The following is a 14487-nucleotide window of genomic DNA, read 5'->3' on the forward strand; positions in this document are numbered from 1 at the left end:
GCCTGCAGTAAATAAGCATTCTTTTGCTGGTGCTTTGTCAGTTTTACATCATTTAGCTGCGTGTTTGAGTCATCAAACCAGTCCGATTAAAGACAAACATGATGTCAAATTCTGAAATAATGCGACATAATTGCTATCAATTAATGATAGCAGCCAATGCTGCTGGCAAAGCGAAGAGTATCCTGACAAGAATCCTTTTCCAGAAGGAATGCCAGTCTACAGCCTGCTGGAGACCAGAGGCACAAGCTGTTCTGTAAATAAGCGCACGTGTGAAAACCAAGACGAGGTGGTACAAAAAAAAGCTGTTATGTTATATTTGTACAGTTGTTGTCAGAAGTTTCCACACACCCACCTTAAATTTCATTTTAATTTGTTTTTTAACGATTTAATGGAATTAAATACAACATGGAACTTCAATACTTTAAACAGAGTTTGGTGCACAAGATTCTATTTATCTTGGATATTCTTGAATCCACACAGGGTCAAAATTATACATAGACTAAACTTACACCACCAACAACTTGGTTGAATGTCCCTCAGGAATTTCCATCTCAACCACAGGCTTTTCCCATCAACAAGCTACTGGCATAAATCTGGCTGGATATTTGACCACTTTTCTTTGCAGAATTGGTAGAGTTTATTTAAATTGGTTGGTTTCCTGGCATGAACCAGGTTTTCTTACATAGTCTACAAGTTATCAGCTGGGCTGAGGTTGAGCTTTGGGAACGCTGATTCAGAAGCTTAATGTCAGCCTGCTATTCTTTCAAAAACCAGCTTTTGTGTGTGTTTAGGGTCACCGCCCCATTGGAACGGATTAAAGTGTATCCTAGTTTCAATTATTTAGTTCTTGATTTAGATGAWAATTTGAGGAATTTGAAGTTAGCCCTCTTTTTTTGTTATTCCATTTCCTTTTCTACCAGAGTAACACAACATGCTACCATCATGCTTGACTGGTGGTACAATGCTCTCACAAACCTCAACTCGACGCCTTTTAATGTACTGCCTGCCATCGTGACCAAATTGCTTAATCTTTGTCTCATCAGACCATAAAACATTTCTGACTTTTTAATGGGACAATACTAAATTCAAACATGCACACCCAATTTGAAAGATTATTAAAGCTGTATGTTGTATAACCATTCCACTTTGGAAACAGACTGATTCAAATGAATCACTCAAAGCTCCAAATCATGATGACATTTATGTCCACGGTGCGTGTGCAGTGTATAAACGTCTGGTCACAGCTGTGCATGCTTTCTTTGACTACTTTGATTTAGAGAAAAATATAAAGTTGTAGGTGGTCATAAATGTCATAGTTGAACCTGCTGGAAGCCACAAAACATATGGAGAAAGATAAAGGGAGAAGGAGACAACACATCCCAGTAGGGGAAAAAGAAATGTACACAATTTGCAAAGCCAACATTAAAGGTCAGAGAAGTGTCACCGCTCATAGTCAGACTGCATCTCTCTCCCACATACGCAGTAAAAAAGCTATCTCTAACTCAATTTGGCAAACTTCCTCCAAAATCAAGTCATATTTATGTATATTGGCCTCTGAGCAAGTTAGATATAGTGCCAGCTGCTTCAGTTAGTTCTGTGCTGTTTCAGAAAGTTCTGTAATCACATAAATGTTTTTTTTTTGTAGCATCAGCACAGAATATCTTGAGTCCAAGTTTTTACAATTGAGGATAGAAATAGTTCCAGCAGAGTTTTTTTATTTTTATTTTTTATGCACGTATTTAACGATGAGGTATGAAATGGKGGGTTAGTGAGAAACAGTGTTTGCACATAAAGTATAGCATGTTTGGCAAATACATGAATGAATGCATGAGCGCACCCGCTTTGGCCTACAGAATGTGTTTTGCCAAATTCAGCTTGTTTGTGATTTTTTTTCCCTCTGAAGTGAGTAAGACAAGAAAAAAAGGACTTCATTGTTAAGTGGGCCTCTCAGMTATGCTTATGGTGTGAAGTCGCTATGGTGGAACATATGCGCGTAAATATACGCACCAGCAGACTTGTCCTCAAATGCTCACTGAAAAAAAAAAATAGGCCGACACAGTTTGCTAAAGAGGATTATTGGCATTCCTTTCGACGCACCACTCCCATGCAATAGACCTCACACTGGGAAAGACACGGCCCCCGCTGAGTCCCAGTGCTGCGCACCTGATGTTCCAACATGCTGCAGCAAATGTGACTCCCCCCACCCTTTCCTAGCACTCCTCACAAGTGCAACCATGCACTGAATCCTAACTCGATTCTAACGAAAAGAGGAACGGTAGAAGAATGATCAGGAGGATTTCAGTAAAAGGACAGAGTACCAAAGAGATGAAGTTTGGGGGTTAAAATAATGTGGCTGAGTGCCTTGGGGATATTTAATCGGTCTAACTCCACTTGATACCCAGGTTGCAGCTAAAAATGTTGCCCAGGAAGACAAGCGTAAGAGCTTGAGTTCATTGCATATCACCTGCAGCTGAAGGAAGCCACTTTTTACGACAAATTCTTGTGCCATTTGGAGAAGAGCCGAATTGTAAGTAGCTGCTTTGTTGCACCTAAAACAGCACAAGCACTGTATATGATCAATTGAAAATACAGTCATGTCTTTGCAGTTCCACAAAAAAAGTACTCTACTGTCTTTTCGGCTATTTTACAACTATAAGTTTGTGTCTTAACAACTGTGAATCCAAACATAGAAGACAGAATAGAAACAACCGACAACCATCTTAAAATCGAGAATCAGTCCCATTTTCTGCGAAACTATGGCTGCTTTGCTTGAGTGGGTGTTTCTTTTGACTGTGGCATTTTAAAATTCTATTTGCTGTCTTTCTGTATGTGAAGTGTCACGATCCCAATAAATAGAGGTATTTGTTGCTCCTGAATTGGCGGCCGTAGCGGTTTTTGACGATCTGTGTTTATGAAACCAGATGGCTTTTTGGATGGATTTTATCATCTCTGTCAGGCGTCCTCAAAAAGACAAAGGCTTAAATGAAACATCTACGACAGGAGGTGGCAAGAGGTTGCGTAACTGTGCAGTGAGCTAAAAATAGTTTTTTTTCTAAAGATAAAAGCATATAGACTTCCAAGGAGACCCTTCAAATGCAACAATAAACCTGTAAATAGGCTTTAAATGGGCTTTCAACTAGGAAAACACAAGACACAAGTAATTTACAAATAAAATACTTCAAAATGTATGTTCTTCTTGGATCGCTCTTTTGTCTCCTTGCATTATACTTATTAGCTTGTTTCGCCATTTTCTTCTACACATCATTTTTTTGTACACGATTGATGTTTAATGATAAGAAAAGTCACGACAAGTGAAAATACTTAAAAAAGATGAAAACTAAAGCTGCATAACATATTGGTTGAGCATCGTAATGTGCGTGCAATAATCACGTTGCAGATTTTGCTGCTACAGACGGTAGTGGGCAGTTGTGTCAAAAAAGCTAAAACTTTCATTTTGTTGTAAAACTTCTGGGACAATAATGGCGTGTTGACATCTTGACGAAAACAAGGAAGGTGAGCAAATTCACAACTAGCTGGAGGAAAAGATGTAAAATATGGTTAGCATAAATGCTAATACTAAAGCATGACGGTAACAGAAATTAAGATAGACATACAGGCAACATGTTAGGTGGTAAAATTCGTGTTTGCATATGATAGAAGAAAACATACTTAAATCCCACCAAAATAAAATGTAAGAATAACTCTCAAATATAGAAAAATCATACTTGAAACACACAAATAGGAGATATGATCGGTTAAGGGTTCATTGTCAACAAAAGGGCAGCAAAACTTAAAGTGTTATTCAAGTCATCTGTTGAAAATTGCTGTACTTTTTCATATAGCAATATATTTAAAAAAATCACAATGTCTCTTCTTTCCAATATCTTGCAGCCCTAGTTTAGGTTCAAYTGGGATTTAACTGCACAAAACGGGCTATGATGTCACCACCTCTCAGCATCTCCATGTGTCAAGTCACCAGTTTCATAATTTTTCACTTTGGGGAGCCAAAATTTAAGTTTGCATGCAAAGTGGAGGCTACAAAAGCAACAAAAATAATGCCACTTTTAAATATTTTCCATGTTCGTAGAAACTGGGCTTATGTAAAAACGAGGATGTCTGGAGTGGCAATCTACCAACTGTAAAGTCTCGAGATATGTTGCATTGTCCAGTACACTTCCTTTTTTTATTATTAATGTACCAGTGTTAGGAGTGCAATTCATTTCATTTCTATCATCCTGAAGCAATCCAAACAAGATCTTCAAACTTTGCCACATATCCTRCAGTTAGACACCAGTAAAAGTAATAAGACTGCTAGTGCTGCCTTGTTTTTTTATTTTAGGAAGCATAAATAATCACTCAATGCCGTCCCCGCAGACTCCTCAGGCTTCATTCTGTAAATGTGATGCGGGGTTAAGATTGCAATGATGGGACTTGGCCGTGCCCGAGTGAGGAGCTGGAGAGAGGAAGATGAGACTGTGGATGTGACACTGGGGTATAATTTGAATACCTGCCTGCTCCAGCTGAGCAGTGATCAATCACTCCCGTGTCAACCGCCACTCCCTGCTGGCAACTTATCCGCGCATGTAACCTCCATCCCTCACTTTTTTTTCACCTCTATTTTTCCTCCATTTTCTATTAATTTCCTCTCTATCTCGTGGTCTCTTGCCAGCCTCGCATCTTTCTATCCATTTCCTGGACTCCTGTGCAGCGTGGTATTCATTCACTCTGTCTTCGCCAGAGTGTTTTTTTCTTTCTTTCTTTCTTTTCCTTTCTTATGTTCCCCCCAGTGCTTTCTCTCACATCATCTCACAAGGTTCTCTTGTTATTTCTATCTCCCTTGCTGTTGCTTTGCCTAAGGATATCACAAGGAGAAATAAGGGCTGAGGGGTACGAGGGGACAGATGGAAATGAATGAGAGACGCTCAGTGTGACTGCAGGCGCAAAATACCAACGAAATACCAACCCTGACACACACACACACACACACACACACACACACACAAACAAACAAATACACAAGAATCTGAACCCTCTATAGTCACGGATTGTTTTCACTTTTTATAATTTCCACAATGTGGAGTTCTTACTCGCACGCACCGCAACCTTGGTGGAAGACAGCATGGGGACATAGAATCATCCGTAACGTGCTGATCGAAAAACGTAAGTGCCTTCCGCTTGGTGATTTGTCACTACGCTGCTCTCCTTTGAGCAGCAGTGGCCACACAGTTCCATACAGACATGCACGCACACACGCCAATGCACGCTCATCCCTCCACCAACTTGAGGGAAATCAGACCTAAGACCAGCGCTGCTGCCGCGCCGCTCTTGAAATATGAATGGTTTTAATTAAACAAACTCGCTTTGCCATCTGGCCCCACAATTGGGCTTGCTTAATGAACAGACTTGCACACAAACACACGCGCATACACTCGCAGACGTGCATTATTAACCGGGCTAAACAGCCTTCCAACGAGTAAAGCTTCGGAAATGGCGAAACAACTACAATGTTGTAATCTAGCGAGGAGTTTGAAGGAGTTGGGAAATGATTGAGTGCCTCATTGTGCTGAATGAAGGGTGTGAAAGATGGCAAGAGCTCATTTTTTTTCCTGTGAGCATGTGTGTTCCTGCCTCACATGTATGTTTTTTTTTTTTTGTGTGTGTGTGTGTGCGCGCGCATTGAGAGCGCATTTTAGTTTKTGATTCCTTTGTGAGTGTCACGGAAAGCTCAGTGAGGATCTGTCCTTGCCGACCACTTGACTGATAACYGCTGCGATGCACCACGTGTCTGTCCTTCTCTATCGAACCGGCTAGCCAGCGCTAAATGATGATGTTGGTAATCCGACTGCAGTACCCCAAGTTTTCTCAGCAGGAGCGACGGGAGCATGATAGAGTGTGGTCCAAGTGTGTGTGTGTGTGTGTGTCTGTGTGCAGGGTAGGGAGGATTGTCTGGCAACCAAAGCAGAAACAGAACGTGGGAGGCATGCTAACATTAGCAGCCAGTGGGAGAGGACCATTACTCTCTTAGAAGCTACAATAAATTTGGACGTTTCCTCTGACTTGTGTGCTGATCAGGTTCAGTGATGTGCTCCTATAGATGTAGAAGCACCGTTTTGTTTTCATACATGTCTTTACTTTCATCCCTTATTTCTTCCTATTTTGCTTTAAGGAGYTAGACATTCTTGGAAAACACATTCAAGTATTGTCATTTTCTTTTATAAMGTTAAAACTTGTGAACTGAACTGTAAAAAAATTGGTATTTAAACTAAGTCGTGTCTGCTGTAAATTATTATCATTCCCAAAAAATACCCTAGAAATGTGATTTTCAGTAATATTTCCAAACTAAAATTCAATAAGAAAGTATTTTGCACATGTACATATGKATTACTTTAGCCACAGGCAGCTATGTTATCTCAGAGTCTGAGGACAAGTATTTGAAGCCAAAGTCAAAGGTTACAGTTATAAATTTTCATTTTTCTATGTGGCAGAATGGGGAAGAAAAAAAAACACAATATAATGATGCATGCTATGGATCAAATTCAATAGATCCTTGGCAGCGTGACCTACAGCGAGAGCCACAGTGCAGCACATATCTGCGCTGATGTGCTGAAAAATTATATTACATCTTCAGTGCCCGGGAGCTGCTCAGATTCATGCACGCGTCTCGCATGGRAACGCTTCAGTCGAGCCTCAGACACCTCACTCATCATGAAAGAGCAATGCGGAAGCGTGTTATTTTGAGGTGTGCTTGAACTAACTCAGTTGAAATTGAAAAAAAAATAAAAAGATCCACCGCCCCTTCCTTCTTTGGCGATTCGGAGATCAATAATAGAGCTGAAGCCTTTGACCCGCCGATAACATCGTACATCTGGAAAAGGCTCTTTGACTTCTGCAACAGCCTAATCGGGTGTTTGACTCCAAACACTCAGCATTTATGATTAYATGATGAGCACCAGGGTGAGTGTATGAATAAGTGAGGGGACCAGCTGTGCATCAATAAAAGAAAAAAAAACTTGGGAAAAAACTCTTGTGGAGCAACGCAAGAACAATAGTGAAAATGTTTGCTCCTAACAAGTAAATAAATACATATTTTATTCAGTAGAATGTTTATACACTCCTGACATTTAAGCCTTTGACTGGTTTATAAATATRCTCTAACAAAATGTTTTATTTATTCTTGCAGTGCAAAAAAAAAAAGTTCAAGTACACAAACACAGATATGTAGCGTCAGTACGTAAATTCGAAACATTCAGCCATTTTCTGCTACTTATCCGAAACCGGATCGTGCTTTCAAATAAGCCTGATCTTACTGAAATTTGATGTGAGATCAAGTTTGTAGTCTTTGTTTATTGGCACCTCTTGTTGGAAGAAGTTGCCCAGCAGAAGGTGATAAAATTTCAGCGCTGACCTTGATGAAAGCGGCGAAGGAAAGAAAGCACGGTTCCTCAGCACATCTGTGCAGAGGTAGAAAAGAAAAGGAAAGTGTGATGAGCGGGAGGCAGACAGAACAAAAAACAACATCAACAACTAGTTTTTGAATGTGTTGTTTGCATGTGTTCGCTCCTTGGGGGTGGGCAGGAAGGTGGGTGCTTGCAAGCGAGCGTTCCTGTGTGCGCGAGCAACTGCAGCTAAAGGAAGATTGTTCCAACGTACCGTGCCRACGTCAAATGGGCAAAAAGCAAGTCGGAGCTGAAGCAAACAAAAAAATATACATCAAAGAAAGGTCATTCATCTTTGTGTTGTACCCTGATACTGGGCAACAACAATCCAACATGATGATGCAAAAACTTAAGGGAAACAAACAGCTTGTTTTGAAGCTTTCAAACATATCCTCGAATTGTCTTTTTTGGAAAGATGTTACGAGTTTAAAAGCAACCTGTTGYAACTCTCGTCTTACTCCACTTTAGCTGACAGGTGTGGGCCAGATCGGGTGTCAAGCTGGCACTGCTGGCATGGYAAGTGCTTTGTTAACACATCTGGATATGAAGGTACTATTTTTTTTCAATGGCATTCCACAACTGGCCCAGTTGTTTGGTACATGTSGGTGTTGGCCCATGCATGGACCAGCTTTGGCAAACTGCATCTGGGYCACCAAAGGGCCATCATTCTTTACTGTACCTGGGTCGAGCGTTACTGCTCAGGTAAGGACATACGCGATCATACTACATGACCTGCTACGATAACCTACTACACGACAGGTGAAATGTACACCATGTGCAACACAATCATACTATAATCAATATTACCACCTGTGAAATACTTTACTTATGCTTTATTCACCCTGCCTGCACTGTCATCCTAAGCATTTCATTGTGTTGATGACCTGTGTTAACCTGCAGATGATTATCAACCAACCCTGATTCCTGAACACGTGGGCCAGAAATGTGCTGGATCCATTTTGCTATGTGGAAACTTGTTTAAATCTATACCTCAAATCAAGTCTCTTGTCTTCCCAACATTTTGTCWTTGTAGACAGTTGAGATCTAAATAAGGCCAACCCAAATGATTTGTGCACAAAAACCCAAAACATCTACAGTTTAATGTCATTAACGACGACCACGGAAGTAGTGCAAATCGCAGCGAGCTATCTGCTTACTTTTGTTCTTTTTTTGTCAGTTCCCTAATTTTCAAATGCAACCCCATGCGGAGCAAATGTAACAGCATGTGAACTCTTGGCTCTGGCACATGGAGGAACTCTAAAGACTATAGTTTTGTGCGAGACTTAAGCAATTTGCCAATATTTGCTCTAATCTTTTATGATTGGGTTGCGCTGTAGGTATTAAACTGATTCCCTTATTCACAGCAACTTAGCATTCAGCAGGGGATAAAGCGTCTTCCTCAGGGATGGTTTCACTGCAAACATAAAGACACCTCTTTTTTATTTTACTTTTTTCTGCCATTGAATTGCAGGATCAAGACYATTTACAGCCAGACCACAGGGCCAACCTGCTGTCTACCCACGTCTAGATATGATCACCTCGTATAGCCACAGAGTACAAATCGTCAGAAYGGCAAGATTCAGAGTTTGATTTAAAAACAATATGGTGAACCCATAGAAGAAGAAAAAAAAGGTCAATATTCACATACACTGCCTGACTTCCAATCACACCTGTGCTGCCGCCATTCCATCTACAGTCACACACACACAGAGTGCAGTTCAGCTGATCTCACTAAAGATAGCAAGCAGCCGTGGAGCTCGTTGTTTCTCTTAGATGGAGTCTGATTCATGAATTGACCTTGGCTCTGTTTTCCAGCAAATCTGCTCTAAGTCTTCAGTACTTTTCACCAGTACCTCCCCTTAAGACTGTGGTATTAACTATACACAGTATGCTTATTTAGCTAAAACCAAGAAGTWTTTCTGCTGTAAGAAGCCACAATCTGGTTTAGAAGTAAGACACACAAGCTTTCTGAGTAAACTATATCCTATTTTTAGACGATTTTTGTACCCTCATTAATGCTATTTTCATTCTGACAGTAGAATTGATTGACAGACTAATCATGTTTACAATCTTACGACATTGACCAACTTATGTGTGAAGTCACTTAAAAGAGGAGCCAGAYTGAAATGAGCTCTTCATTATTTTAACATCTAATTTTCCCTGTAAATAGCAAGCAATGTGTGGAAAAAGAAGGATTTTTTAATGTTCAGAACCCTATTGGCTCATTTCATCTTATTTAAAATCCCTGTTAATCTACATTAGGGATAAAATTAAGAAGACTTTACTGCAGTCACCTGTATAAAAGCCTCCTTAATGCTTCAATCTGTGTGATTTGCCTAACTTTTGGGGCAAASCAATATTAAGACACTGAGTCACTCAGACATCCCCTGAAGGTCATGTCTTTTTTTGTCCACGCTTCATCTTGGGACTATTGTTGATTTGTGTTATTCCCTACTCTAATCAGATATCATAGTTCTTTAATTTTATTGCTTGTATTTTATTAACCATGGTGTTTCAGTCACTGTTATTACGTTTCTCTTTGCACTTTAAATTCAAAGATGGTTTCATTGGTATAACACTGTTGTGTCCTATATTGTAAACTGTTTTAATTAGTTTTTCATGATGAGTGCAGCTGACCTCTTGGCCAGGTCAYGTTTGGAAAAGAGATTTTGGATCTTAATGGGTTTTGATCYGGTTAAATAAAGGTGATATACAGTTGTAACATATCAGCCTGAAGGCCCTGTCACACTGATATTTTAGACAACTTATGCCAACTTGTGATTTTTTTTCACTAAATGACTAATAAAAGTTTAATATTTGACCAATTTGTTATCATTACAATATATACATTGTTAAAAAAAAGCTTCCAGTTGTTTTTTTTTTTAAATTCCATCTTAAATGTCTCCAAACTTTTCATAAATTGACATAAGTTGTCTAAAACGTTGTAGTGTGTCAGGGCCTTCACAAGGTAGGATGTGGAGTCTGCAAACAGGCAATAGACAGCACCTCTGACAGTTAATGTGTGAATGGGACAGTTAGTTTTGCCTCTTACTGCACACACACACCCACAAACAAAACACAAAGTGTAGTGTAATACTGTAGAAACAGCAGTGACAGTATTTTTAATATTGCAGTACTGGTAAATATCTCAAGACCRGTATCAATTGCAATAAACCTGCTTTTTTTCTCGCTCCACTTTCTGTTGTCTAATCTTTGTGCTCACGTCTTTTGTGCATTTTTGATCAACGAAGCTGGGTATGAATATCTAGGGCGAAGCGGGTTCATCTGATTGTTCAGATACTGTACTGGCATGCAAACACAAATACGCAATAAATAAAACATAATAGCCTTTGATTTATTGCTGTCCAAGCCATCCCTTGTGCTACTGATATCTTGCACAATGATGTGCTTCACACATTATGCAGCCCATATAAGGTTCCGCAGATATATTTGCAAGCTTTTATGAGAGTGCAAGMGAAGTTCAGGACCTTTACTAGGACAGTGCTTTTACAAAAGTCGTTTATGGTTCCACTCAATCTCTTTACAATGCAATCTTTTTATATTACCTACAGAACATTTGTCGTTGTTTTTTTTTCGCACTTTCAGAGTAAATGGAACTCCTTCAAAGGAACTGCAAGCCAAATACCCTTTGCAAATCAGTGTGGCAGCTCTCTGTATAGCTTCTAAACAGTTCAAAATGAGTATTAACCCCCTGCTGCGCCCCATTTCCTTTTCTCAAAGAGTGGTGTACAAAAAAATGGAGATATCGTATAGAAAATCTATCCAACATGACAAAAGGAAATTCAATGGGAAATGTAAATTCTCCAAAATGCACTTTTGAAGAAGTTACAATAGGATAAAAGGATAAAGATGACGTGAAAGATGTTCATTCGATTAAAAAAGAAATCCTGTACATAAATTCCCTCATACTGCTCCTTTGATCAGAAAAGGCTTGATGTTTCTCAACACAACCATACATGGCAAAATGAATCCCCTAACCACATCTTCACGTGATGTGTGAACAAAAGCAGCTGCTACATCACAAAGGCCACAGCCTATTGTATCTGATACAAAGATATACAGTATCTAGCTCTAACAAAAGTAATAAAAAGAAGGAAAAAAATGTGTTTCTTTGTGAGGCTGTCTACCATCGAATGTCCTACAGGAAATCTAACCAGTATGTGCGCATGTTCTTCCTATGTCTTAACGATTTCTTAATCTCCTTTTAGTGTTTGCCCCTACCATTTTCCATGTGCTCTGCCTCACCGACACTGCCATCCGGCGTTGTCCTCTCGTAGCTGTCCTCAGGCAGGGGAAGGGCGCCCAGCCGGGGGCCCGAAGAACTCTTGCTGCTGGGGGTCTCCGACTCATCCAGGCCACTGTCGTAGCAGCTCTGCAGCGATCCCTGCTGGTGAGGGTCCTGGGGCTGGCTCACCACCGAGAAGGTCACTCGGCGAAACGGCTACAAGAGAAACCAAACGTCTGGGGGTCACTATAAAAGGGACTGCTTTAGCTTAGGCTTTTTATGTATTTATTTGTTTATTAGATGTAAGCTTGGGAGTTGGGTCCACTGGAAATCAGAGGAGATTCGGGTCATGATGTCTGGGGAAAGGAAGCTGTTTAAACTAGATTCCAAGGAAATCACGAAAAAAACTACTAATCTAAATAACTAAGCTTGCTTACCCAGAAATAATACAACCATCCTTATCTTCATATCACAGTTGCAGACCAACTCTTTCAAAAAGTAGTCATAGTATAGAAACATGAAATAGGCAGTTCTAAGCTTTGTTGAACTTAGGAGGTACCTATAGGCTGGATAAACCTGTAAAGCTGAAAGAACGCAAACACCAACTAAACAGAATGCAGCAATAAACTACTATAAGCGATATAGAAGGCAACAACTAACTAAAGAACACAACCAAAGAAACAGAGAACTCAGAGAACACAACAAACAACTAAACCAAATGCAACAACCAAGTRACCCAATGCAATAAATGGCTAAATAGCCTCAACAGCCATTTATGCAAAAAATGGCACCAACCAACTAATTAAAGAATGCAACAATAAACTAAAGAGAGWGTACCAGACAACAAAACAGACAACCAAGTGGACAAGCTTTCAGCTCCAATGGCTGTCTGATATGATGGCAATGCACAAGGCCACAGAGACAATGACGAGTCAGCACAACTGCACGTGTCAACCCAACAGATTTAGCTAGATGAGTTGTGGGTTGGACTCATCAATACGAGTATTCTGTTTGAACACATTGGCGAACAGTGTCCTGTTTTGGGACATACTGGAGCAAGAAATTAAGGCCCAGGCCTGTTTCTCACTGTCACAACCTCCCCCCTTCTTCTGTTTATCACTCAGTACCTGTCAAAATGTTGTACAAAGGTAATGGCAGAGAGGGATGATAGAGGGAGAATGAGAATGAGGCGAGGAATGCAAGACCACGCTCGGTCGTTATAGGAATAATTGGCATAACAAATTGTTATTGTCATTCATTAATTAGACACAAACACTGTCAGATCTTGCCTCTGTTGCTGCAAATATTCGTGCATTTGGCTGGAATCATGCTCCTTCTCTTCTGCTTTCATCCCTTCCTCCTCTTCTTTCTTTTGTCATCTGTTTCCTTATTTCATCTTTTGCGTATTACACGAGGCTAAAAACATTCATTTCAACCTGCAACCTCCTTCATTTGTTCACTAGTTCTCCTACCTGAAGATGGAAATTGGTTAGGCTGTGATCACAAACTACAGTTCAAATAGGTACATGATGAGTAACTTTTCCTTCCCTATTACTGGATCTCAGAGGTGGATTAAAAAACCATCAAGTTAATCTTCTTCTAGCAGCTATATTTTTATTAGTGAACATAAAACTACATGTCTAGAAAAGGGGTAACAAAAGAAGCCAAACAACAAGTAACCTGGCAATTCGTCACCATTTTGAAATAGAGAAATACAATTTACCTGTCCTTTCAATCTTTTTAGTCAGAACCCAACATTTTACATGTTGGCAGAGCTTTTACCTCTTGGCAAGAAGTTTGCCAGATCAAATCCCAGCTAGGGAAGCTTTCTTGGTGAATTTTACTGGTTTCCTCCCACAGATCACAAAGTCACATAGCAAATTTGATACCTCTAATTTGTTTGTCTATCCTGTCGCTACATAGCCTTGCGCCTTGTCCAGGATGCCCCCCTCCCCGCTCTTCTGACTGCTAGACATGAGCAACAATGACCCAGAACAGAGGAAGCGGGTAAAGATAATGGAGGGATGAACTGAGATAAATACATGTATTATGTTTGGTATCATTTGTCTATTGTAGCTGTGTTCCTAAACTGATACAGGTATTTGGCCCGATACTAGCATTTTTACAAGTGCTCGCGCAAAATGCCCYGATACCCAGAACTGATACCAATACTAGTAACAATACTGGTGTCGGTACCCCAWTCAGTGTGTTACAGTTTACATTTCAAATGAAACGTTTGCCAGTTCCTTGTTTAAGATATTTTATTCTAAATAAAAGTTTTTTAAGGTTGTTGTGTAATGCTGAAGTTTTAGCTCAGCTAGTACTTATTTCTCCAACAGAAATAGATTAGATTCGATAGACCTTTATTGTCATTGTACAGAGCACAATGAAATTACAGTTCAGAACACCCATTCAGAAGAAGACAGTAAAGACTTTTACTTGTATTGGTTTGAGAAAAACTATCGGGACATCTCTAGTCTTTTGACTTTAGCAAGCACATAAATAAAAAAACTGCAAAAATATTTTTGTGTGATTCATTTAAAATATTTTGTCACAAATGTCATAATTTGTAATTTGGTAAATGCTGGTGTATTACACTTTATTGTTGATTGTTTAAAAAAGATRAATACTGATGTGTTGTATTTATCAAGTTGTCTTCAGGACTTAGGCACAAGTAAAAGGTTTTCTTTTCGATAATTAACTTTCTCTCAAGCCACTGGGAAACTAGGCTTCATTTTGCTCTGTGTGTGTGTGTGTGTGTGTGTGTGTGTGAGGGATCTAGAGGGATTTCTAACACTGGCTTAG

The 14487-nt window shown here is 39.8% G+C and overlaps 1 protein-coding gene across 6 annotated transcripts in view; it reads right to left on the bottom strand.

Moving 5' to 3' along the window:
- The window catches only part of pcdh7b (protocadherin 7b), a 144563-nt gene that overhangs the window by 72737 nt on the left and 57339 nt on the right, over nt 1-14487 (bottom strand). For 2 of the 6 annotated variants that reach the window (XM_014016168.1, XM_014016172.1), the window contains exon 2: nt 11679-11898. The exons of 2 other annotated variants lie outside the window; for them this stretch is intronic. In XM_014016168.1, coding sequence (XP_013871622.1) covers nt 11679-11898 — 220 coding nt within the window. Of the gene's footprint in view, nt 1-7134; nt 7452-11678; nt 11899-14487 lie in introns of those variants that run through there. 2 more of the 6 variants (XM_014016171.1, XM_014016169.1) reach the window with 2 other exon arrangements.

The sequence above is a fragment of the Austrofundulus limnaeus genome, unplaced genomic scaffold (assembly GCF_001266775.1).
Source record: "Austrofundulus limnaeus strain Quisiro unplaced genomic scaffold, Austrofundulus_limnaeus-1.0 Scaffold140, whole genome shotgun sequence".
Taxonomy (NCBI): Eukaryota; Metazoa; Chordata; class Actinopteri; order Cyprinodontiformes; family Rivulidae; genus Austrofundulus; species Austrofundulus limnaeus.